The following is a 25,663-nucleotide window of genomic DNA, read 5'->3' as shown; positions in this document are numbered from 1 at the left end:
CCCCTGGGTGGTGCAAAGGATTCGGGGGGCATGTTCTATGATGTAGAGTGCTGGCCACCTTGCATGTTGAGCTCCACTGTCCTCCTGAGTGATGTGAGCATATGCCCAAGAAGATACCAGACGTTTCTCTGCAGCTGACATGAAGAAAGCAGCCATATTGGCTTAGGAGACACACCATACATTTAAAGCACATCAGTGCACATTTAAAGCACATCAGTGCACATTTAAAGCACATGACATCCCCCAAAGAATAATGGGAACTGTGGTTTGTTAAGGGTGCTGGGTATGTGTAGCTCTGTGAGAGGGAAAGCCACAATTCCCAGGATTCTTTGGGTGAAGTCAAGTGCTTTACATGTGTGTTGGATGTGCTTTAAGTGTATAGTGAGGATCTGCCCTTAGTCATGTAATTGCCCTGTTCATGCCTAAAACAGGTAGCAGCAGCTAGCTTTTAACACAGAAGTGCTGTAGGCAGGGATATAGCCATCCAGAGTCATGGGGGGGTCATCGACCCATTACTTTTTTGGAACAGGGTCCCAGCCAGGTCCCTATGTATGACCCAGTTAGCATGAAAGGGGAGTGTGTTAGCTGCTGAGACATGTTCTTGTCCTTTTGTGCCGATTGGAGCCGCTCAGAGTGAAAGGAGATGAGTCAGCTGCTGAGAAGCCTCTTCTCAGTAGATAACACACAGCCTCCACTTTTATGCTGATTGGCTCCTAGGGACGTCTGTTGTAGTGGAGTGTGGACTTGTGAGATGACAGGGAGAACAAGGGAGATGAGGAAAAGTGGAGTTGGGGTGTGGCTGTGAGGGGGCGTGGCGTGACTATCATGGAGGGATCCTGCACTTCTGAATTTGCCATGACACTACTGGCCATGGGTGAGGGGAGAAGCATCCTCACCTCTCCGCTGCCTTACCTCGCTGTGTTCCATCATCACCCCCACTTCTCTCCTGGCTCGGCCTATTTCAGGCCTCAAAGCCTGCCTGAGGAAGAAAGTGACGGAAGCAGCAGTATGCTGGGAGGTATGGTGAGGGAGGGGAAGTGTTTCGTTTCCCTCACCCATGGACCCTTTTTCTTGTTAAAATAAGACCTCCACATGCCTCACTTTAATTGTATCCCAATTCTAGACACATTCCTTAGAAATAAGTTTCTATCCGTTTCCTGTTCTAAATTACGATCATTTTGTTTCCAGCTAGTCAGCTGGACAGGGCAAGGGAAATTTCTGCAAATGAGTTCTCCTGTCTGTTTTATTGCCTCCTTGGATAGATATCAAAATTCACTGTTTCCCCCCCCCCTTCTTTTAATCCAGCAGAGTTAAATTAGAAACCATTCAACTCCCAAGAGAAACAGGATTTCTCTTTTTTTTAAAGGCTGAAACCTTCCACAGCAGCTGCCAGTCACTATAGTCAGTGCTGAGTTAAGATGGACTAATGGTCTGACTCGGTGGAAGGTGGCTTCCTCGATTCCTATGCTAGTAAGCTACCAGCTCCTACCACTGCGCACTGCTGCTTGGGGGGGGTGCAAGAGGGAGCCCTGATGCCCTTCCTGGAGGGCATGATGAGGCAGTGGCCAGAAGGCGGAACTGCTACTTCAGCCTCAACAAACAGAGGTGAACATCAGAAGGCGGTAGGGAAAAAAGCATTTGTTTACTGAAGCGCTCCTAGTTTGGCAAGTATTCTCTCTAAAGGCAAAGCAGCTTTCCATTCAGGAGATGAGAACCTCTCAACAAGGGGTTGTCTCTGACGAAGAGGACATTGTACTCAAAATGGCTTCCTGGGGTTCCTCTCTGTTTGGTGTTCTGAAGATGGGACTCTTTCTTTCCCTTCTTTCCTTCTGGCTGCTACTTCATGCATGAAATGGCACAGTTGACATGTGATGCTAAACCCTGGCTTAGGGCCCCTGGGACTACAGGGGCCCGCTGAGGGGCCCCTCCGCTCCCTTTCCGTGATTCACGGCAGGATCACTGCCATGGATCGCAGGGCGGAAGCTTCAGAGCCCCTGCCATTCCCTCGCTCAACCTACCTTTCTTGGCTGTGCTGTGCGGTAGCGTGCACTGCCCTTAACCAAGATGGCTCCTGAGGTTTCCCTAAGGAGCTGAAATCTCTGCTGCAATCTTGGCTGATGGCACGTGTGTGTGCTACGTGAGCACATCCCTGCCAAGATGGCGGCAGAGGCTTCAGCCCCTTAGGGAAACCTTGGCCGCCATCTTGGTTAAGGGTAGCCCTGCTCACGCTGTGCGTGCAGCTGCACAACACAGCCAAGAAAGGTAGTTTGAGCAAGGGAATGGCAGGGGCTCTGAAGCTCCCAACCTGCGACCCACGGCAGCCATCCCGCCGCGAATCAAGGAAGGGGAGCGCTAGGGCCTGGGGCAGGCTTGTACCCAAGGGCCCTGGCATGCCTGGGGCCTACCCTAATGCTAAACCATTGTTTTCATGCATGCGCATGAGTAGCAGGGAGCCTCAGGCTCATGCGCTCCACCTAGGGGTGGATTCATCAATGTATTTCCATCCCAGGCCAGTTCATAGTATAGGTCTGCACACAAAGAATGCAGAACAGGACAAACACCTTCTTAGAAGCACCAACTCAAAATGTGGATTGCAGCCCAACATATTTCAGAGCACTGGTTCCTTTTGTACTTTCGAATTCTGTAACAGCCTTTGCCAGCGTCGTGACCACCAGACATTTTGGAGTATAAGTCCCATTAGCCACAGCCAATGTAAAACCCAAAGCCTCACAACATTTTACCTGGCAAGAAGCAAGTCTCATGAGACTTTACAGGGCAAGATTTGTAGGAGGCCTAATAAGGCCTCTTCCCATGTGGCCTGGCAGCAGTCTGTGGACAGCCACTGCGTGGTGTGATCATTCAGCTGCTGGCCGGTCTATCTGGATGCGAGCAGACCTGAAGGGCTTGGTGGGCGGTGGCAGCTCCATGTCAGTGGATCAGTGGAATCCACCCCCGGTTTCAGTCTGAACTTTCAGCTCCTTGAAAGTTCAGATTAAAACCTGGAGCGGATTCCAGTGCCTCACTGACATGGAGCCCCCAGCTTCCACTGCCAGTGGGGCACCTGCCCCCACTGACTTTCTCTTTGGTCTAAAGTGCTGAAACTGCTCAGAAAACAGGCCCACCATCGGTGCTCCATGAGCCAGATGTGGAGTGCCCAGCCAGTGGTGTGGCAAGGTGCTGGCCTGGTTTTGGAGTGCCCAGCTAGGTGGCTACCAGTGGCAGGGACTAGAGCAACACAAGCTGACAGGAAGAGTGTGCCTGCTCTAGGGCTCTGGTTGTGGGGGGGCAGAGCTTAGGCAGGTAGACTTGGAGGGTGTGTGGGCTTGTTTTGCCGGAGACAAGTGGTTCAATATGGCTCATAGCAGGGCTGGCCCTACTAATCTTTCCTTTCTCTGCCCACAGCATGCCCACGCCACATTACACAAGCTGTTCCCGCCTCACTTAGACTTGTTTACACATTACACTGAACACAGGTCCAACTTGTTGCTACACGTGCCTTCTACGTTAGATTTTACCTTTGTAGTCTCTTTAGTACCAATCCCCATATATATGTATAGGTGTGTGTGTATGCGTGTATTGTATTTAATGTATTTTAATTGTATTTTATGTATTTTAATTTATTTTAATGTTTTTGTGATTTTACTGCTTACAGTTTTATTATGTACATGTCTGGTTTTATTTTTGTAAGCCGCCCTGAATGTCCTATTATAGGGTAGAAGGGTGGGATAGAAATATTTTAAATAAATAAAATACAAGTGTTTGTGTGAAAGGGCACACACTAGTTGATTTGTACACCTCAACTATTGTGTACTCAGGTCTACAGACAATGCTCTTATTGAACGTTGCATGTGAATAACTGTACGAGTGTATAGCTCAAGTATTTGTGTACACTGGTACACGTGGTACACTCGTTGAATGGACCATGTGAACACCCCTATAGTGATTTGTGACTTCACGTACATGACCTCAGTAATCGTCGTACCAGCCCTTGAAGGTAGGCCAGCCTGATTCTGTCCATATGCAAGGGCAGCCACCTAGTAAGAATGTAAGAAGAGCCTGGCTTCTGGATCAGGTGAATGGCCCATCTAGTCCAGCGTCCTGTTCTCACAGTGGCCAACCAGTTGCCCTAAGAAAGCCCGCAAGCAGGACTTGAGTGCAAAGAGCACTCTCCCTTCCTGCAGTTTCCAGCAACTGGTGTTCGTAGTCCCTCCAACTACACAGGGAGGACATAGCTATCAGGGCTAGTAGCCATGGATAGGCTTATCCTCCATGAATTTGTCTAAGTCTCTTTTAAAGCCATCCAAGGTGGTGGCCATCACTGCCTCTTGTGGGAATGTGTTCATTGCCAAGGCAAAAGTTGAACACAGGGCTTTGTGGTTCACAGAAATGCATAATTCCCAGACCCCAATTTGTGGGTCTTTGATGGTCCCTTGTCAAAAGAAAAATGCCATAGAAGTTCCTTTCAGCTCACTTCTCCAGTTGTGGTTCTAACAATTTTTTAAAAAAATGTTTATGAAACATCTAGTTAGCAAACACCTATGGAAACATCTACACAGTCTGGGTAGGACCCGTGCCTTTTGTCGTGCTGAATGGATACAAGGCTGTGAAAGAGTGCCTTGTCACTCACTCCGAAGAGACTGCAGGAAGAGTCCTTTCACCTTTCTATAAGGATCTGATGGGTGAAAAAGGTAAACACCAACATTATTCTTTTCTTAGGAAATTGGACTAAAACCACTCTTAGATTTGTCTTTGCTGTCTTTAAAATAGTTTCTAAGATATTGCACGCAACAACTGTTGTCAGCTCAACTATCTGGTGATTCCTGGAGCCGTTCCTGGGGCCCGTTCTTGAACAACAGCATCATATTCATGTCTGACATGGTTCCTTCTGAGCTAAAATGAACCTATAAAAATCTTCACTTTAAATCTCTCCGGTTTCTGTATTTTCAGCACACTTGCCAATACCCTATTTCAATAGTAAATGTTGTTTTATCAGTGCTCTTAATAATTTCAAGGGTTATTTGTATACTAGCAATAGCTCATGACTTTCTATTCACGGGAAGATGTTTCTGTAATACCGTAAAATCCAAGTGTCCTGGAAGCCTTTTTAACCACCACGCAACTATCAGAAATTCAATAACTTCCTGCTACAGAGATGCAACAAGTGGGTGGGTGGGTGCGCTTCACCTCTGTAAATAGGGTCCAGTTTTGGTGGTTGCCATCTTCCCGTCTCTCTCTCTCTCTTAGCAGAGTAGGTGTCCCTAGAGAACCACCAAGAGTGAAGAGGCAGCTGGTGTACCTCAGTGGCAGACCATCAGCTTTGCATGCAGAAGCTCCCAGGTTCAATTCCCGGCATTTCCAGGAAGATTCACTGCCTAAAACCTTGGAGCGCTGCTGCCAGCCAGTGTGGGCAGTGCAGAGCTAGATAGATAGACCAGTGATCTGACCCAGTACAGAGCAGCATTCTGCGTTCCTACATCTATGTATTCCTTTCACGTGGCATCTCAATGTACTGCTTCTCCTTTTCTGTACAGTAGGGCCCCGCTTTTCGGCAGCCCGCTTTTCGGCATCCCACTAATATGGCAGCTTTCAATTAGAGTAAGGCCCCACTCACACGACACTTGTTCTGCTTTTATGGCGTTTTTTGGGTGTCAGGCACCATTTTATTGACGGAGGTCTGCTTTTTGGCGGGTTTCGCTTTTCGGCGGGGGTCTGGAACGTAACCTGCTGTATGAGTGGGACCCTACTGTATTATATTAGTTATGTTTTTGACGCCAACTGAAGGTAATGCATTGTAGCCAAACAAGCTCTATCTACAGCAGACCTATTGAAGTCAATGGACCTAAGTTAGGTCACACCTGCACCTTACGTTTAAAGAACTGTTTTTCCACTTTAACCAATTGTGACTTCCCCCAAAGAATCCTGGGAAGTGTAGCTTGCAATGGGTGCTGAGCATTGTTAGGAGACCCCAGTTCCCCTCACAGAGCTACAGTTCCCAGAGTTCCCTGGGAAGAGGGATTAATTGTTAAACCACTCTAGGACCTGTAGCTTTGTGGGGACTGGGGCTGTTTACTTGATTATTATTTATTTATTTATTGCATTTGTTTACTGCCCCATAGCTGAAGCTCTCTGGGCTGTTTACAACAATTAAAAAGTTGAAGGGCCTCAGGTTGGCAAAAGCTGGCTTTGCCCATAATTAATTTGTTAGCCTTTAAAGTGACATCTTTGTTGCTTTTGCTGAAACCAATTCACATGTCTATCCCTACTGAAAGGATCTGTTGTTGGCAACTTGAGTGTGGAGAGCAACAGATCTTGCTGCCAGTCGGGGCATGAATGTACCCTTTGGCCTGAAAGGAGGGCTTTCCTTTGTATCGCAGGGATTTATCCTACAAGCAACCATACCTGGAAGCAGCAGAAATACTTTGCCATGATGGCCCTGAGAAGCCTGGGGGTGGGAAAGAAGAACCTGGAGGACAGGATACACCATGAAGCCCACCATCTCCTGGAAGCGCTTGCAAGCAAGCAGGGTAAACTCACCGCCAATCAACTTTAGTATTATTTATTTATTTGTAGTAGTATTTATTATTATTATTGTTGTTGTTGTTGTTGTTATTGGTCCCAAAATATATTTTTGGACCTTCCTCTAAGGCAGGGGTGGGGATCCTCAAGAGTCAAATGAGGCCATCCAGGCCTCTCCCCCTGGCCCCCAGGCCTCTCCCCAGGCTACACCTCCTCCTCAGCCCCACACCCCCTAGCCACACCCGCTACTGCTGACCCTGCTTCACACCCTCCTTGGGTGCTTCTGCCTGGCTGGAATGTGCTCTTGAACTCTGATCATGCCTATTGTGTGTGTGAGTCTCTCTCTCTCTCTCTCTCTCTCTCTCTCTCTCTCTCTGTGTGTGTGTGTGTGTGTGTGTATGTGTGTGTGTGTATAGAAACAAGCCTAGGGCATAAAGGTAAAAATGTACAGTTATTGCTCCACCCACTTTTGCCTCTGGCCCCACCTGTTGTCATAGAAAATTCTCCCTCTTCTGAGGTTTATGTTTGTTATAAAAAAATGTATCTCTCCCTAACCTTTTAGGCTTGTGCTAAGTATGTGTTAATTCTTGGCAAAGCAATGACATCTATAATCTGTTGTAACTGCTTTACTTTATCTAGAACAAAGACAGAGTCATGTTCCTTTTAGAGACTATTTCAATGATGCATTTAACCACTGGTCACAAAGTGTCTGTTTGAAGGGGTGATTAACGTTAGGGTAAGATCTAACAAGAACAGGAAGACAGAAAGGATGAGACTTCACCTTCTGTTTCTTTGAATACGTATGTTCCCTATATTACGTCTGTTTACACCCTCGTTTGATGACTGTCTTTTGCAATGTTTACTGCTTACCATGCCATGTTGATCTATAAATTGTTGCTGCTTCCTGAATAAAGTTGTCTTTCTGACCAAGGTTGCACTCTCGGTTGGACTGAGAGCTTCTTTGGGGCAGTTAGAACCTTTGATCAAAGTTCTATTGTGTTTGGGTCATGTTTTCCTTCCTCACTCGATTCAGGGTCCAATTGCAGCTCGTGTCTTACCTGGGGAAGGTGGCACAGCGAGATAGCCATTGAGATCTCGCCCATCACACCCATTCCAGGGAATGTGGCCCCTGGAAGGTCATCCAGAAGGGAATGTGGCTCTCTGAGTCTGAGAAAGGTTCCCTGCCTCTGGTCTAAGGAGCTCAGGGTGATTTCACGGTTTGCCCCACTGCCCATTTTACCAGCCCCACTCCAACTCTTATGATTTTGCTCCCTTATCTCTTGCAGACTCTCTCTCCTGCTGTCACTAAACATCACCAACCCCGGTGCTCATGTAACTAATACTTCCTGCATTCACAGGTTCAGCCTTTGACCCACAAACTCCTATAAGCCATGCTGTAGCCAACGTCATCTGCTCTTTTCTGTTTGGCCATCGCTTCCCTAATGAGGACGACTCTTTCAACAGTCTGATAAAAGCTACATATAGGATTGTCTTCATTCCAGCTTCTTTCATGGGCGGGGTGAGTTTCCTCACACTCCTACTGCTATCACTTGAAAGTTTTTTTTCCATTATGCTGCCGCAAACTAAGTCAAACCTGTTGGAAGTGCAACAGCAGAGATCATTCAGTGTGTAACTTAAGGGTTAAATCTGTTAGGGTTAAAGTCAACTAGCCAAGAGGGGGGATGAGTGGAGGTGTTGCTTAGCAATCAGGCAGAGTGGCAAGAATTTCGTGGTTTCCCACCCTTGCAATAAACCAAAGCAACATCACCTATCTGCTCCTTCTGCTGGTGCTTGCCCAGTCTCCCAAGTGGTGTGTTGGCTAAGTTCCCCTCTCACAACAGAACTGCAGCAAGTGACTGGTTGAAAACACCCTAAAACGAATTATGATTGGTCCAGGACCACCAATCAGGGTAAAATGGGAGGAGGGATATTTTGAAGTGCTGGCAGCAGATTGGTTGTGGGTGTAATTCTGTAATGAACCACTTTTTATGCAAATTGCAGCAAATCTATCCTGACTGGCTGGATGATTCTCAAGGAAAGAAAGCTGTTTGGAGGATCAGAGGGTCCTGTTGCCCTATCTGTTTTTCTGTGGGAAATTACTTGGGGGGGGGGAACTGGGGTCCCCCTCTCCTTCTGGAGAGTTATGGGGGCAGAGCTAGGCTTCAGCAAGAAGGCAGGCAGAGAGGGAGTGATTATAACATGGGAGAAGGGGAACAGAAGCTCAAGCTCTAGGATTAAGAGAGGACTGGCTGCTCTTGGTGGGTCACCACCCCTTTGGCACTTATGGCAGCCAAGGAATGTGGGGAGCCAAAAATGGACAGAGATATGGAAGGGCAGAAGGGCGGGGAGAGAGGGAGAGGGCATGCCATGCAATCCTGCAATGCTGCAAAACTCCACCTACTTTTTGCTTTGGCTTGAGTGGCCCACCATCCGCTTGCAGCACTCAAACAGCCCTTCATGGAGAAGAAGGTTCCCCACACCTGGAGTAGGTCATCTTGGGACAGACGGGCAAATATTCTAACCTGCCACAAGGCCAAAACCTGATTATTTATTTATTTTACCTGCCTCTCTTTTTGCAAGGTGAATGTGCAACCTCTGCACGAGCATCACCCTGTTCTGAAAACCGGTCTGCCAACCACTTGAAAAGTTTTCTCAGGGGGCTTTTAAGGCCCCCTCAGAATTAAATTCGGGACACTTGTCCTTGCCTCCATTTTGCTTTATTCCCCACAGGTATACAATGTCTTCCCGAGAATCATGCGCCGCCTGCGAGGGACGCATCAGCAGGCCTTCGAGTACAATGACTTCATCCACGCTCTAGTGGAGGAACAAGTCCAAAGACACAAGGAAAGATGGAAAGAAAGCAGGGAACCAGATGATCTCATTGACCTCTACCTGGACCAAATGGCAAAGGTAAGAACTTAGCTCTTGTTCAGCATCCTCATTGATACTGTCCTGTGGCGAGGAGAGGCAGTCATGTGCAGGGCTCTGGCTGAATACTAACAAAAGAGCAGAGCTCTGACGTTGCTCCAGCAACTGTCAACCTTAGGTTGAACAGCAGCTCCATCTCTGTTGCAAGCTCTGCCTTCACTGAAAGGTGCCTCTTCACTTAAAGGGGCTCAGTCTGCTCCAGCAATCTTTGGCAGCAGGCCAGGTGCTAGAGGGAGGCCAGGTTGGGCACAGCCAAGGGCCCCTACAGCTCAGAAGGGCCCCTCCTTAGGCTGGAAGGATGGAGTGCCTGCTCCATGATCTGCACTAGCATTGCGTCACGCCCAGTGACCTGACGCTGCTGTGGATCGTGGAACGGGAGCACCACCCTCCCAAGCAACACTCCCCCCAATGTAGGCAGCAGGGGCTTAAATAGGTCTGCCCACCCCACCTACCTCCTGAATTGACATGTCAGCACACTGAGCACACATGCCTGCCATCACCCAATATGGTGGTGGGAGCATCCCTAAGGGGTTGATGCCCCCGCCACCCTATTGGATTATGGTAGGCATGCAAGTTCAGGGTGCTGATGCAGCAACGTGGGAAGTGGGACAAGCAGGCCTATTTAAGCCCTTGCCGCCTACATCAGAAGGGGGGTGGGGAGCATGATGACCCAGGCAGTCTGGTGCCGGCCCTGTTTGGCTATGTACACATGCTAACTTTGAAATACACAGAGGTCATTTTCTCAGTGTTCTTTTCTACATATTGGTTTGCAGTTGTACACATATTTGTGCAGTAACATCATCTAAAGCAGCAAGCGCTATCCATGTTGTCTGCACACATAGGTGGGTGTGTTTTGAAATCCCCCTCCCCTCAATTAGTGTTTCCATGGACCATTTTAAAGTTATTTTTGCAGTCTCAAAAGAGAGTGGCTGGCAACTGGTGTGTTGATATACTGATATACATGGATATACATTGGTATACACAGGCTGCTAAGGGACAGCACTGCTTCCTATTTTGCCTATTTCATTCATAAACAAATTTAAAACTATTGGGGGGGTAGCACAGCCTTGCAAGGTCAGCAGGTCTGCCCCGCTAGGAGGTGACCTGAAGAAGCTCTCTCTGGGGACACGTGCAGGTAAGCACTTGAGAAGGGCATTCTTGGCACACAGCGGATGATAACCGTTCCAGCAGGATGCACTTTAGATCAACAAAGAGTATGGAAGGACATGGGGATGAGGTCATGTGTAGAGCACCCTAAAAAGGTGCTTGCATCAAGCACTGAATGCACATGATCACGCAGCGTGTACTTGCCCTTTTACTTCAGTGGAGGAAGACTCTAGTTGTACTGGGAATTCTGCGTTGGCCTTTCTGGGTGAGAGGATGGAAATGTGTCATCCTCAGGCTAGAACTGCACTCGCGCCGTGGGCTCGCCTTGGAGAATTTCTTCTGGGGCTAGCCCTGTGTGCCATTCCCCGTCTGATTCAGGGTCCTCTGTGTTATCCCCTGAAGGAGGGGAGTCCAATCCGAGGGTCATGGCAGTTCTCACTTGGCCCTAGTTTGTGCCATAATAAATCTGTCAGTCTTGAAGTTGCCACCAGAGTTCTCTGTGAAGGGATTGCATAAGGCCACGTAAGCACATTTGACTAGCCTGGCTGGATCCCACCAGTAAGGCATGCGCTAGTCTGTCTGAGATCCAAAGGGCTCTGAAAGTTCCACTCCAGGGCTCTGCAGATTGATGGGGTTACATTTATATGCTGCCCATATAACTAAATCCTCTGGATGTTTTACAGCTTAGTACCAAATGCAGTCCCAAGTTCAAAACAATAAAACCAGTTCTGAACAACATAAAACAACAGACAAGAAACCATCTAAAAACTGGCCTAAAGGCGGCAGCATAAATTCCATTTTAAGCCACCATAAAACCAGCACAGGTTGGTGCAAGAATTTAAAAGCACCAGACAAATACACCTATTGTATTTGCCCTTGTTAATGTTGCTGTTCATTAACGGGAAGATCCACCAGCTTCCCAGAGCAGCTTTGCTAGTGATATGAGGAGCCGCAGAGGAAAGGGGGGGGTCTCGGAGGCCCCAACTGCTGAGCAACTGAATCTCCAGCAATCCTGACTGACCTGGCTCTGCTTCCAACATGGGCTGAGGGGCACAGGGGGCATGGGAGGCACAGGGAGCTCTGGTGGCCCATGTGGGGAGCACATGAGGAGCTCTTGTGACCCCTATGAGGTGGTGTGGGGGGCATGGGGGAACTCTGGGAACCCCTGTGGGGGGCATGAGGAAGGACTCTAGGGAGCCCTGTGGGGGTACAGGAGAGGGCTCTGGTGATGGTATGCGGGGTTGATGAGTGAAGCAAGCAGGAGCAGCAGTTGTGTGTGTGTGTGTTTGTGTGCCACACAGCATAGAAGTCATTTGGTTTTTCTGCCCCTCTTAAAATCTAACTTCATGCGTGAGCTTCCCTGCTGTCGCCAACATCCAGACATTTCTGTACCATGAAGCCAAATCCAGAATTCCCAGAGATTCCTCATGTTTGAGCTATGCTGAGTTCTAATACATTCTTCCCCACAGAGCAAAGATGACCCGACATCCACTTTCAATGAAGATAACTTGGTTCAAACTGTTGTTGACCTTCTGATTGGAGGGACAGTGAGTACAACTACCATCCTGTGCTGGGGACTGCTTTACTTGCTAAAACATCCAGACGTTCAAGGTGGGTAAATGTCATTGCAAAGTGCTTTGCTAAGGTTTGCATGTTCCCGGCGCAAGAGCAATGCTCCTCAATCCAGATGTACACATCTGCAAGAATATAGACGCAGCCAAGGAACAACACCTGGGGATGCGGATCCGCAATCTCCATGTGCATCTGTGTTGAAGTGTGAATGGAAATGCCCATCACGTGATGGATAAGTGGTGTGACAAGGGGCTGCATCAGATCTCTTACTTCTAAGGATGGGGGAGCAATTCAATTTGGTTAGCATTTAAAACCAAATTTATCAAATCTGTACTTTCCAAAACAATATGAGAACCAAAACAGCCATCCTTCAAAATTCACACATCTGAATTCTGCAATGCAGTTCTCCAACCAAACAGTATTTACAGAAATGCATATATTAAGTGGAAATGTGCACAAAAATGAATATATTACTGAAAATAACATAATTAAATGAATTATATTAGGGGAAATTGCTTGCAAAAATGTGTACTCTAGTCAAATCTGCATACAAAAATGTGTTTTATTAGGAGAAATTCACACTAAAAGGCTGACATTTTTTCATGAGGATTAAAAAAACAAATTGCTGCAGAGATGTGAACTAAATTTAAGGCTGGAAATGAGAAACTGAGAGAACTGAAATGGATAGAGCCTTCCATCCCTACTTACAACCAAGTATGAATCTATGCACCTGTCACGAGCTCTGCCGTGTGGAGCAGCTCAATGAGAGGAGGAGGAGGGCTTTGAATGGGAAGATGGCACTAACAATGAGCCTTCAGGAGCACTGGACTCTGAAAGTTCTCGCACTATGGACAGTGACAACTCTGCCCCTATAGATCCAATTACCAGTGAGGAGGCCCAACCCGGTCTGGGAGTAGCCTCTCTATCCACCTGTCATCCCCTTCCTTCACCTGCTCCACTGTCACCACCGAACAGCCCCCTCCCCCTGCTGGGGAGGACCTTGCTGAGGTGGATCAGCCATCTTTGCCTCAGACACTTAGGCTGTGGCACCAGCAAGCTCAACAAGCTCCAGCTGCCCCTCTAAGGAGGAGCAGTCATGTGTGTGTGCGCTCTCAGCCATGACACCCGGTTCATGCAAGTAGGATGCCCATCCATCCTTACTTAAGGTTGGTAAGGAGACATGTCTAGTTGCTGTGACAACCTCTTAGTACAGTGTAGTCATGCCTAGCTATTCCTAGCAATGATGCTGAATCCTTTGTAACCTTCAAGCTGATTCATGAAGTGCTCTGAACTGAAGCTTTCCATTAAATCTACTAAAGGAAAGCACACCTCTGCATCCGTGTCTGACGTCAGTGGGTTTGGGCAGGGCAGCACCTAAGCCCCGCTTCCACACACAGATGTATATTTGTTGGACCAGTAAAAGCAACTTAAGCTACAAGCATTCTGTGAAAGAAATAACTTTCTTATGCCCAGCTTTATTGTGATTTTGATTTGTCTCAGGCTGCAGTCACACTAGCTACCTCAAAAGCAGCAAGAACACAATGCAGTTTAAAATGTGTTTGCCTTTGCGGAGAGAATTTTGAAGTAGCAACTCTACGTGCCTGGTTTCCAATTCATTCTTCTTCCCCCCCCATTCTTTTTTTCAAAAAATTGCTTTAAAATGATAGATAGCTGGAGTGATATGTTTAGCGATCTACTTTCTATGTGAGCCCTTCAAATGTGTATTCCCTTTCACCAATGTCAATGAAGTGTTGATTGTAACTGACAGACAGAAAGCAGCAGGAGGAATGAGGTGTTGATTGTCAGCAGCAGGGGGGAAGACACTGACTTGATTATCTGCCTTAATCTGCTCTGCAATGAACTTGAAAAGGAATGTAAATAGGCAATAATTAGTGAGTTCAGAATAAAGATCAATACCAGTGGAGACTCATGAATAAATCATAACACTGATAATTCTCTGCAAAGCAAGATTATATATATATAATCAGAGGAAGAGTTATTGGAGGAAAAAGGAATCGGATTGTTAACAACCACTAGGGCACACACTTAAAAACAAAACTTTAAAAAGGAGAGGATTCCATCCCCAGCTTGGACACATCTCCCTTCCCCACTGCGGATTAGGACCGCCCACAGAAAAATTTGGGCAATCATTACATCTGTCTGAAAATGAAATGGACTGCCTTCAAGTCGATCCCAACTTATGGCTACCCTACGAATAGGGTTTTCATGGTAAGCGGTATTCAGAGGGGGTTTACCATTGCCTCCCTCTGCGGCTAGTCCTCCCCAGCTGGCTAGGACCTGCTCAGCTTGCCACAGCTGCACAAGCCAGCCCCTTCCTTGTCTGCAACTGCCAGCTGGGGGGCAACTGGGCTCCTTGGGACTATGCAGCTTGCCCACAGCTGCACAGGGGGCAGGGCACATAACCCCTGAGCCACTCACTGTGGGGTGATCTTTAGCTGGCCCTTGACACCCAGGAGACATGAGCAGGGAATTGAACTCCCAGAATCTGGACTCCCAGCCAGGCTCTCCTCCCCACTGGGCTATACCAGCAGTGACTGCCCCAAGGTCACCCAGTGAGCTTCATGGCTGTGTGGGGATTTGAACCCTGGTCTCCCAAGTGGTAGTCCAACACCTTAACCACAACACCACAATGGTTCTCTACATCTGCCTAAGCCTACAGAAAAGCATTTTCATTGGACACCCGTGGAGGGAAAGTGGGATTGATGGCCAACCAGTTTTGAAATCTGTGTGAAGTTGACTCCAAGATAAACCACAGTGGAGCTGCAACGTCCAAGGTTATGCAGTAAACAGTTTTGAAATCTGTGTGAAGTTGACTCCAAGATAAACCACAGTGGAGCTGCAACGTCCAAGGTTATGTAGTAAACAGGGGTGGAGTTTTGCTAGTATCATGTGTCCCCATGTTCAGAAAATGAAGGTGAAGATGCACTGAAGACAGCAAAACCACAGGTGTATCTGTACCCTGAATTCTGTGAATGGGTCTGAGCCAGTTTTTCCAACCTGGTGCCCTCCTGAAGTTTTAGAACATGAGCCTGCTGGATCAGGCCACTGACTCATCTAGTCCAGCATCCTGTTCTCACAGTGGCCGACCAGATGCCGATGTATATTTTTAGGACCCACCCTATTTTTTGTGATGTTAAAAGGTAAAGGTGTCCCCGCACTTATAGTGCGAGTCATTTCCGACTCTTAGGGTGACGTCTTGCGACGTTTACTAGGCAGACCGTATATATGGGGTGGGATTGCCAGTTCCGTCCCTGGCCTTTCTTTACCCCCCAGCATATGCCAGGCACTCATTTTACTGACCACGGATGGATGGGAGGCTGAGTGGACCTCGACCCCTTTTACCGGAGATTCGACTTCCTCCTTCCGTTGGAATCGAACTCCGGCCGTGAGCAGAGCTTCGGCTGCGTTACCGCCGCTTACCACTCTGCGCCATGGAGGATCTTTTGTGACGTTACTTAGGTTGTGTTTAACTGTTTTTAATTATGTGTTAAAATTTGTTGTAACTCGCCCTGGGACCTTTGGTTAAAAAGCGGGTAATAAATTCTAATTCAATGATGATGACGATGATGAAGATGATATGGGAAGCCTGCCTACAGGCCCTGAGTACAAGATCACTCTCCCTTCCTGCAGTTTTCGGCAACTGGTATTCAGAAGCACACCACCTCCGACTATCAAGGCAGAGCATAGCCATTGTGGCTAGTGGCCTTTGAAAGCCTTATCCTCCATGAATTTGTCTAGTCCTCTTTTAAAGCCATCTAAGTTGGTGGCCATCACTGCCTCTTGCAGGTGGGAGTTCCATAGTTTAACCTTGCACTGTGTGAAGGACTTTCCTTTGTCTGTCCTGAATCTCCCAGCATTCAGCTTCATTGGATGTCCTCAAGGTCTAGTGTTATGAGGGAGGGAGGAACGCTTTTCTCTGTCTGCTTTCTTCATGCCAGCATAGTTTTATGCACCTCTGTCATGTTTCCCCTCATTACTCACCTTTTCTCTAAACTAAAAAGCCCCAAATGCTGCAAACGTTCCTCATAAGGGAGTTGCTCCATCCCCTTGAACATTCTGGTTGCCCTCTTCTGAACCTTTTCTAACTCTACAATATCCTTTTTGAAGTGAGGTAACCAGAACTCTATACAGTACTCCAAATGCAGCCACATCATAGATTTGTACAAAGGCATTATGCTATCGGCAGTTTTATTTTCAATATCTTTCTAATGATCCTTAGCATGGAATTTGCCTTTTTCACAGCTGCCGCACTCTGGGTTGACATCTTCATCGAGCTATCCATTACAACTCCAAAGTCTCATTCCTGTTCAGTCACCACCAGTTCAGACCCCATGAACATATAAGTGACATTAAGATTTTGGGCTCCAATATGCATAATTTTACACTAGTTCACACTGAATTTCATTTGCCATTTTACCACCCATTCACTTAGCTTGTGAGGTCCTTTTGAAACTCCCATCATCCTCAGCCAGCATGAGCAGAGTTTTGATCCTCACTGGGCCTCCACAGCTGCTATGTAAAACAAAACAAAACCAGGCACATTACATTTATTTTTGATTTTTTTGAATGCCAGCTAATAAATTTCTTAAATAAACTAAACAAATCAATTGCACATTCAGTAAACTGACCTCATGGACGCTCCTAAAATTATAAAGCAAGCCAACAATTGTGGAGTCCCAATTAAATATCACTGACCTTTCTCAGCAGTGTTGGAAGAATGAGTAAGAATTGCAAAGCATTTTGCAAAATATTGAGAGTTGGAGGGGTGTGTGACCTCCATGGCTTCCGATTATGTGATCCTGGTGTAGGCAAGACTCTGAAGAACTGGGTCTCACTGTTTGTTGTCAATAAATGCAATTTCCACATCTCCGTGTCTCCATACTGAGATAAGCTGCACAGGTTGAAATGCTGCCTGTCATGCAGCAGTGAAAGAGGCAAGGTAAAGAAGTGGGCAACCACAGCTTGTCAAGATGGACAGGGCAAGATGGACTAGTGTTGTGTCTTAAATGGCATAGCCCTTAACAACTTGGGTCCTGTATACCCTGAGGACTGCTGGATGCCTTATATCTCTGCCCTGATCATTGAAGTGTTTGGGAGAGTCGCTGTTAGTGGTCCTTGTGAGGCGTCCTTCCCTGGCTCTCCCTGTCAGGTTCCTACCTGCGTGTGGCTACTGCCTGTCACTAGGCACCACCAGGGACTCCACCAGTCCGGACTGTCCTTTTTTATTGTTTCTCTCCCCGCTCTAGCACAGATCTCAACAGATCCCCCTGCTAGGCAACCACCAGTCACGTCCTAATACTAGTATTCCCAGAGACTCTGAATACTGGTATTGTTATTCTCTTCACCGCTGCCACCATTTGTTACAGTTTCCCTTCAGCCTTGGTCATTACCTTACCCTCCCTTCTGGTCTGTGAAACCCCAGCCAAGGATCAGGCCTTTGGTAAACCAAATTAAGTATTTATTAAAGATAACAAAGCTAACAAGATTAACAAGATTTCTTCTTAAGGCACATAAGCATATGGTTTTACTCAATACTAATCCGAACTCCACCCCCCTCCTTCTCCACTCTCTCCTGGCAAACCACTCTCTCAAACCCACCAAACAACCCACTCTTTCTCTTCTCCCCCCAGATTCCACTCTCACTCTTCCTTTTATACGTTCAGCCATTTTAAACACTCAGCCAATCATCTAGCATTCTACTGCCCATTCACTCCCCCTCCTCTTTCACTCCACTTACCATGTATCTTCTAAACAACCAACACTTACCATATATACATTAATATAGGAACATCACAGTCCTCCACGACTCAGAGACACATGGCTCCCATTCACGCTCTAGTAACCTCTAGATTGGATTACTGTAATGCTCTCTACGTAGGGTTACCTTTGAAAACGATTCGGAAACTTCAGCTAGTGCAGAATGCCGCAGCCAGAGTTCTTACTGGGACGAAGAAATTCGACCATATAACACCTATTCTGGCCCAACTGCACTGGCTTCCAATATGTTTCCGGGCCAGATTCAAAGTGTTGGTTCTTACCTATAAAGCCCTTAACGGCACTGGATCGCAATATCTGATGGAACGCCTCTCTCGCTATGTATCTACCCGTTCACTCCGCTCGACGTCCAAGGCCCTTCTCCGGGTCCCAACTCATAGAGAGAACAGTAACTAGATCTAGGGCCTTTTCGGTGGCGGCCCCCAAATTATGGAATGCCCTCCCAGATGAGATACGCCTGGCGCCTTCTCTGTCATCTTTTCGGCGCCAGGTAAAAACCCACCTCTTCGCCCAGGCATTTTAAGCCTATTTTAATTTTATTTTATTTTATTTTTTATTTTATTTCTGTTTTAATATGTTTATAATTGTATGGCGCAATACTCACCTGCTTGTATTTTAAATATTGTGATTTTATCTTGTTGTACACCGCCCTGGGAGCTGTTAGCTATAGGGCGGTTTAGAAATGTAACTAACTAAATAAATAATAAATAAATAATTCACCAAGTGCCATGTGTTCAGTATTGTGGGCCCAATTCTGTGATGCTCCCTCCCAGCTGAGATCAGAGAGGGGCCCTTCGCTATTGAATTTCAGGTGCTTAGTGAAGACTCTTTTTTAAAAAAATCAGCAGGCATTTTAAGTAACCCTTTCTACATTTATGGTTAATTTTAACTGGTTTATCTCTTCTGTCCCTTTTGTAACCTCCTTGTTCACCACATAGAAGCTACAGTGTTAAGTGGCATATAAAAGGTCAAAATAAACATTCATTACCCGTTTTCCACATGCCTGAAGGCCAAAGGGTCTACGACAAGAATGGAGAACTGCAGCTCCCATCAGCCCCAGCCAGTATGACCAGTGGTCAGGAATTGTGGGAGTTGTAATCCAGCACTGTCTGGAGGGCCACAGGTTCTCCACCTCTGATCTGGGCAGAGGGAAGATGCAAACAGGGTTTTGTTTCTTTTCAAATCAATTAGATTGCAGGAGAAAATAGGACAAAAGAGTAAGAACAATTCCGCCGATATAAATTAAGTTATTTATGTGTAGAAAAAATCCATGAGGAAATAGATGCCATCCTGAGACCTTCTCATATCATCACATATGAAGACCGGATTAAACTGCCGTACACCAATGCCGTGCTCCATGAGGTCATGCGCCACAGCAGCGTTTCAATCACCGGTCCCTTTCGGAAGTGCTTGGAGGACATCACTCTGCTGGGGTTCCCCCTTCAAAAGGTACAAGACACTCCGCCACCCAAGACAGCACAATTGTGACCATCATTGCTGCCCTGGGCTCCTTCTGGGAGGAAGGGCAGGATATACATTTAATAAGTAAATAAAAAGCTAGTGCCAGTCAGGAGTTGGGGTGCCTTGGGCTCCTGCGGACCACCTGGCTATTGAGCGTTCCGTCATAGCCAACATTCTGGATGCTGCCTTCTACTGGGTCAGAGCATCGGCCCATCTAACTCAGTACTGTCTACAAGGGAGAGGGCCTTTTCAGCTGTGGCTCCCCATCTGCGGAATACGCTCCCCAGGGAGGCCTGCCTGGCACCTTCATTAACACCTTTTCAGCACCAGGCAAAGACTTACCTTCTCTCCCAGACATTTGATGGACCGAGATGATGTTGCTTTGTCATTAGTATGCTGCCCAAGCTTTCAGTGGCTGTGTGGGGGCGACTGTTATTGTTTTATTATTTGTCTTTATTATATGGTATATTTACTTTTGTTTTTAACGGTGTTGTAAGCCGCTTGGAGCCCCTCGGGTAGCAAGCAACTAATAAATCTAATTAATAAGAATAAGACACTGACGGGCAGCAGCGCCCCAGGGAGTTAGGCAGGGTTTTCTCCCACCTTCACTTGGACATGCCAGGTATTGAACTTGGGACCTTCTGCATGCAGAGCAGATGCTCTGCCACTGAGCTAATTAATTGTCAATAGCAATTAATTACAAAGCCAATGCAATTCCTTCCCCCGGCTCCTATTTTTACAGGGAACTCTCGTACTGCCCAACCTCCATTCCGTGCTGCATGATCCAGAGTACTGGGAGAGCCCTTGGAGATTCAACCCAAGGCATTTCCTCGATCCAGAAGACAATTTTGTGAACAACAAAGCCTTCTTACCTTTTTCAACAGGTAAAGTATTGATTCCATCTCTTCCCAGAATGCAGATTTAATAGTTAAATCCATGGTGTGACCTCTGGATTTGGAGTAGACTTTGGGCAGGTCAATGCCATACATTTAAAGCCCATCCAATGCACATTTAAAACACGTAGCTTCCCCCAAAGAATCATGGGAGCTGTAGTTTGTCAAGGGTGCTGGGAAGTTGTAGCTCTGTAGGGGAAAAACCACAGTTCCCAGGATTCTTTGGGAGAAGTGATGTGCTTTAAATGCGTGGTGTGGATCTGCCCAGATAGAACCAGCCTTACCATAGGGTAACAGTCTGATTGGGGATGTGTGGAGTTTTACTGTGGGCAGCCCTTTGGCTGTTGCAACAGATGAGAAGGATTTTTCCCAACATGACTTCTGCTGCTCAGCGACAATGGAATACAGAGATGTCAACATTAAAACCATTTTTGGAGTACCCAAATAGCCAGCTACTCCATTATGGCATCTCTGACCGCAGTGTGGTGTAGTGGTTAAGGTGCTGGACTGCGACCTGGGAGACTAGGGTTCGAATCCCCACACAGCCATGAAGCTCACTGGGCAACCTTGGGCCAGTCACTGCCTCTTAGCCTCAGAGGAAGGCAATGGTAAACCACCTCTGAATACCGCTTACCATGAGAACCCTGTTCGTAGGGTCGCCATAAGTCAGGATTGACTTGATGGCAGTATATTTCCATTTATGACCGCTACTGGAGAGCTTGCAAGCGGTGTGAACTAAAGAACCATTGTCTGGCATTCGTCTCTAGGACTTGGTAGTCACAGGAATTCTGTCCCTGCATGCAGTTGGAGAGAAGCAACTGTTTTGAAAGAGAGGTGGTGTAATAGGAAAGAATGGCTCTCTGCAACATAAGATCCTAAGAAGGGGGCTGCTGAATCAGGATGTCCCTTCGTTCTGTTATTATAAGAGAGGGAAAATGTCTCTCTGTACACTGTCTCCACACAATGTACAATTCTGTACACCTCTATAATGACCCCCTTAACTTGCCTTTGTTTCTAAAATAAAAAGCCCCAAATGTTAAAACCTGTCCTCCCAGGGGAGTTGCTCCAATTCCTTGATCTTTGACATGGAATTCACCTTTTTCACAGCTGCTGCACAATGGGTCAACGACTCCACTGAGCTATCCTCCCAACCCCCTGTCTCGTTCCTGGCCAGTCGCTGTTTCAGACCTCATGAGCATATATGTGAAATCAGGACGTTTTACCCAAATGTGCATCACTTTACACGTTGTATTTGCCATTTTACTGCCTGGTCGGTCACCCAGGTTGGAGAGATCCTTTTGGAGCTCTTTGCAATCCTGTTTTGTTTTAGCCACCCTGAACAATTTGGTATCATCTGCACACTTGGTCACCTCACCCCTTACTCTAGATCATTTATGAACAAGTTTGAAAGCACAGGTTCCAGTCTTGAGGGTCTCCACTTTCTACATCCCTCCATTGGGAGAACTGTCCATTTATTCCTCTTTCTTAACCAGTTACTGAGCCATAACATTCTCATTTTACATGTCCCTGCTCTGTCTCTTGTCCAATGCATTTTGTAGATTTCAGGAGCACTGCAAAAACTTGGCACACAGAATGCTTTGGGAAGCATCTTTATCCTACCACCTTCAGCTCTAAAAAAAATAACAGTCAGATGTCAAGATCCGGGTCTGATAAAGCATGACTTATTGGACTATGGAATGAGCATTGTGCCCATACTCTCTCTTCAGGCCTCTTCATCCCATGTACCCAGTTTCTACACAAATATCCTGGCATGTGAAGCCCGAGTGACGTCTAAACCAGGAAACTGTGGCTTAAGTTATGCTTGCAAACCAAGCTATCAATCCTATGTCAGACTCTGATGTCTGCACCTGGAGAAAGACTTTGATTCAAGTTCAGATGTAAATATCACAATAATCGGCAGGGATACAAAACAATGAATGAATACACAGTCCACAATCTGTATACACAATGGAAAAATAAATTCCTGTATTACCGTAGATATTTATAACTAAGACGGTGCTCCATATTCAGCCCAGGCCCGAGCTGAATCAGGCCGCTTCTGAGGCTTTTGGGCCTTGGCCAAATTGGGTTCAGATAGCCCTAGATTGCTACGGGTTGGGTACAGTGGCCCGGAGTGATCCGGGGCTACGGGGGCTTACGGCAGGAAGAAGAGAACCTGTAGTGCATGCAGGACATGGTGGGGGTGTTGGTGGTGGCAAAGAGAGTGCGAGAGAGAGGTGAGGGGCCAAGGACGGAGCTAGGCCGCAGCGTGGATGGGGAGATGCCAGTTGGCAGAGCAAGAAACAGCAGGGAGCGCTCCTGTGAGGCAGAGACAGCTGCTGTGCCCCTTCTTCCTCTTCCTTGCCTTCCTGCCCCATGCTGCCCTAACCCTCAGCAGCAGCAGTTCCTGTCAGGCGCTGCGCTGGGCCACCATCATGGCAGCAGTGGCGGCTTCAACTCCTCAGCCCTCCCTCATCTGCTTGCTCAGTTGGGGGGGGAGAGAAGATAAATCTTCTCCCCCCCATGCATTTAATTTAAAAAACCTCTTAAACAACCCCTCCCCCCAATAACTTCGGGGACGGATCCGTGGCGGGGCAGGTGGTCCCATCTTTGGGGCAAGATGGATTGGCCCTCCTTGGGGCCCACAGATTAAGGCCATGGGGCGGATCGGGAGAGCTGTGCACAATACAATAGATCTTTCCTTTGTAACAGTAGAATAAATATCCGTAACAGTAAAGTAAAACACTGACGGAGACACCAGATTATGCTTCCATTGCTATGCTTCATCAGAGAAATGTCCTGTACCGAGCGGCTGCCAAGCATGACTGTTCCCCCTAGATTTGCTGCAGCTTTTCCAAAACTCACGGGGAAAACCACAATTCTTCCAGGGAATATTAGTCCCCTCCATATGCCTCTGAGAAGGAATTTATTCATTCCGAAGGGAGATCAACTGAGGTTTTCTTAATTCATGACTTGGGGTTTTTTTAGCTCATTTTGTTGAGGGATCTCCTCTTTGAGTTTGTCTACTCAGGTTCAAATGTGACACCAGCCTGCAGCTGGTCACTACAGGAATGAGCTCTCTCCCCTCACATCCCCCATTTCAAGTCATTACTTCCACTTTAGGGCAAACCATCGTTTCCCGCAGTTTCCATTGAAGAGGAAGTAGCTAACTAATTGCACAAGGGAAGGAGGGCTCATTCTGGTAATGCCAAACTATGACTTGGCATTACATGTGAATGTACATGTGCCCTATGTCTGAGGGCAGAGAGATAAGCACCTGTTGTGTACTGAGTCCGACCAGTGATCTGTTCTGCCCTGTACTGTTTATTTCAGAGGTAGCCAACATGGCACCCTCCAGTTGTTTTGGACTACAACTCCCATCAGCCCCAACTAATACAGCCTATGTCCAGGGATAATAGCTGTCGTAGTCTACAACGTTTGGAGGGCACCGCAGTCTACTTTGAGTGGCAGCAGCTTAGCAGGGCCTCAGGGAAGTTTGAGGGGTTTTCCCAGGAAATGCTGGAGTTTGAACTAGGGACCTCCCACCCACTGAGCCAATGGCCCATAAGGGCAGCAACTACTCACATGGAAGCAAGAAAAGGCCGGCCCAGGAGTCGAGTAAGAACAAGGCTGTGTGGAGGTGGTACCCACAAAGGTATACCATAATTCCAAACCAACTGCTTGTTGGAAGATGTGGACTGCTACTGTGCCATATGTGATCATGCTTTTGTTGGTCTCCATAGGTGTGAGGAGCCCTTGGCTCTCCAGAGATTGCTGAACTACAGCTCCCAACATTGGCCATGCTTGCTGGGGCTGATTAGAATTCAGCAACATCTGGATGGCCAATGGTTCCCTCCCCCCCACAACCTGGTCTACAAAAAAGCACAATCGCACAGCTACAGTGGGAACTGGTTTGGAACTATGCATTTCTTTTGTGGAAGCAATTCTATTTTCCCCTCGCTTCTTCTGCAGGGCGCCGTGCATGCGTCGGAGAACCATTAGCACGGATTGAACTCTTCATCTTCTTCACTAACCTGTTGCGTGCCTTCAAGTACCAGCTACCGGAGGGAGAAAAGGAAGTCAGTTTAGAAGCTATTAATGTGGGTGTGTGCCAGCCACACCCATACAAGGTCCTCGCTCTCCCACGCTAACCAACCTGACCGCAGTCCGCTTCCGGGAGGAACAGTTGGTTGGGTCAGGCAGAGAGCCTTTGACAGCGTCTCTTTCTGCCATTCTCATCAAGGCACACAGTGGCACCAAAGCTTCTTTGAGTTGCCACCATCCACCTTAGTTACTTGTTGCTCAGGAGAGCTTCAATACACACACACACACACAGAGGAGCCTCCCAGGAAGAACAATTACTGGCAATTTTTACCTCCCCAAGTGAGAGATGGGGAAATGACTGAGAGGGGAGACCTAGGCAGGAAGTTGGCCACAAGCGACAGGTGTGGCTACCAGCCAATGCCTGGAAGTTAAGTGTAGCGAACTTCTGTGGAATGCTTTGGAATGGTGATTCTCCCCTTCCCCATTTCTTATACATCATTTCACTGAGTTAGGCACTATACTCTTGCCTGTTTAGTTTTAAAATAGGTTAGTTTAGTTGCATCGTTTTTATACAATGTTTTATGGACTTACTTCCCTTGTTTGTACTTATCAGTATTACTGTTTCTAATTTTTCCTAACATTTTTTACCATTATTATTCTTACTGTAGTCCATTTTATATATTGTGAGCCACCTTTGGGCACAATTTGTGGAAATCACACTTCGTGACTGTGACAAAATGGACTATAGCCTCCAAATGTTTCTGTCCTAATAAATTTGATAGCCTCTAAGGTAGCACAAGACTTCTTGTTGTTTTGTAAGAAATATAGTGAAGCCCAGGTTTTGAATGCCTCTCGTGTTTAGTTCCATGTTTTCTACGTGATTTTGTAGACTATCATAGACAGCACACTGGAAATGTAAATGTTCACATATTCCTGTAGGTACCCTTAATTTGTTTTCTGATATAGGGCTCTAACTAGACTACAGTTCAGCAGCAGCTGGTAGCTCTATGTCAGTGGAATCTGCTTTAGCACCTTGGACAGCTCCTTGAAAGTTCAGACTAAAACCTGGAGGGGATTCCACAGTCCCACTGACATGGAACCACCAACTGCCACTGGACTGCAGTGAGACTGCAGTGGGTACAGCTAAATAAACCATGCACTGGTTGGTACTCTTAGTTTTGACAACAATAGTCATCCATACAGGAGAGATGCCACTCCTTAAATCCAGAATCCCGTCTCTCTCTCTCTCCCACCCCCCACACTCCCACCCCCCCCTTTCCTAAGGAGACTGGACTGTCCCCACCAGATACACACACAAACTAAAAATGTAGAAGGCTGTAAAACTT

General features: G+C 47.0%; 1 protein-coding gene across 1 annotated transcript; it reads left to right on the top strand.

Moving 5' to 3' along the window:
• Positions 1 to 8,955: 8,955 nt before the first annotated feature.
• On the top strand, positions 8,956 to 25,110 carry LOC133389580 (cytochrome P450 2D26-like). Its single transcript, XM_061637519.1, has 6 exons — positions 8,956 to 9,001; positions 9,247 to 9,426; positions 12,021 to 12,162; positions 19,181 to 19,368; positions 20,123 to 20,264; positions 24,246 to 25,110. Exons 2-6 carry the CDS (start codon positions 9,271 to 9,273, stop codon positions 24,422 to 24,424), a joined length of 807 nt encoding a protein of 268 aa, XP_061493503.1. The 5' UTR covers positions 8,956 to 9,001; positions 9,247 to 9,270; the 3' UTR covers positions 24,425 to 25,110.
• The last annotated feature ends 553 nt before the right edge of the window (positions 25,111 to 25,663 follow it).

The sequence above is a fragment of the Rhineura floridana genome, chromosome 7 (genome assembly GCF_030035675.1).
Source record: "Rhineura floridana isolate rRhiFlo1 chromosome 7, rRhiFlo1.hap2, whole genome shotgun sequence".
NCBI classification, from domain to species: Eukaryota; Metazoa; Chordata; class Lepidosauria; order Squamata; family Rhineuridae; genus Rhineura; species Rhineura floridana.
Note: the sequence above shows the minus strand (reverse complement) of the source record. Positions and strands in the feature narration are given on the sequence as shown.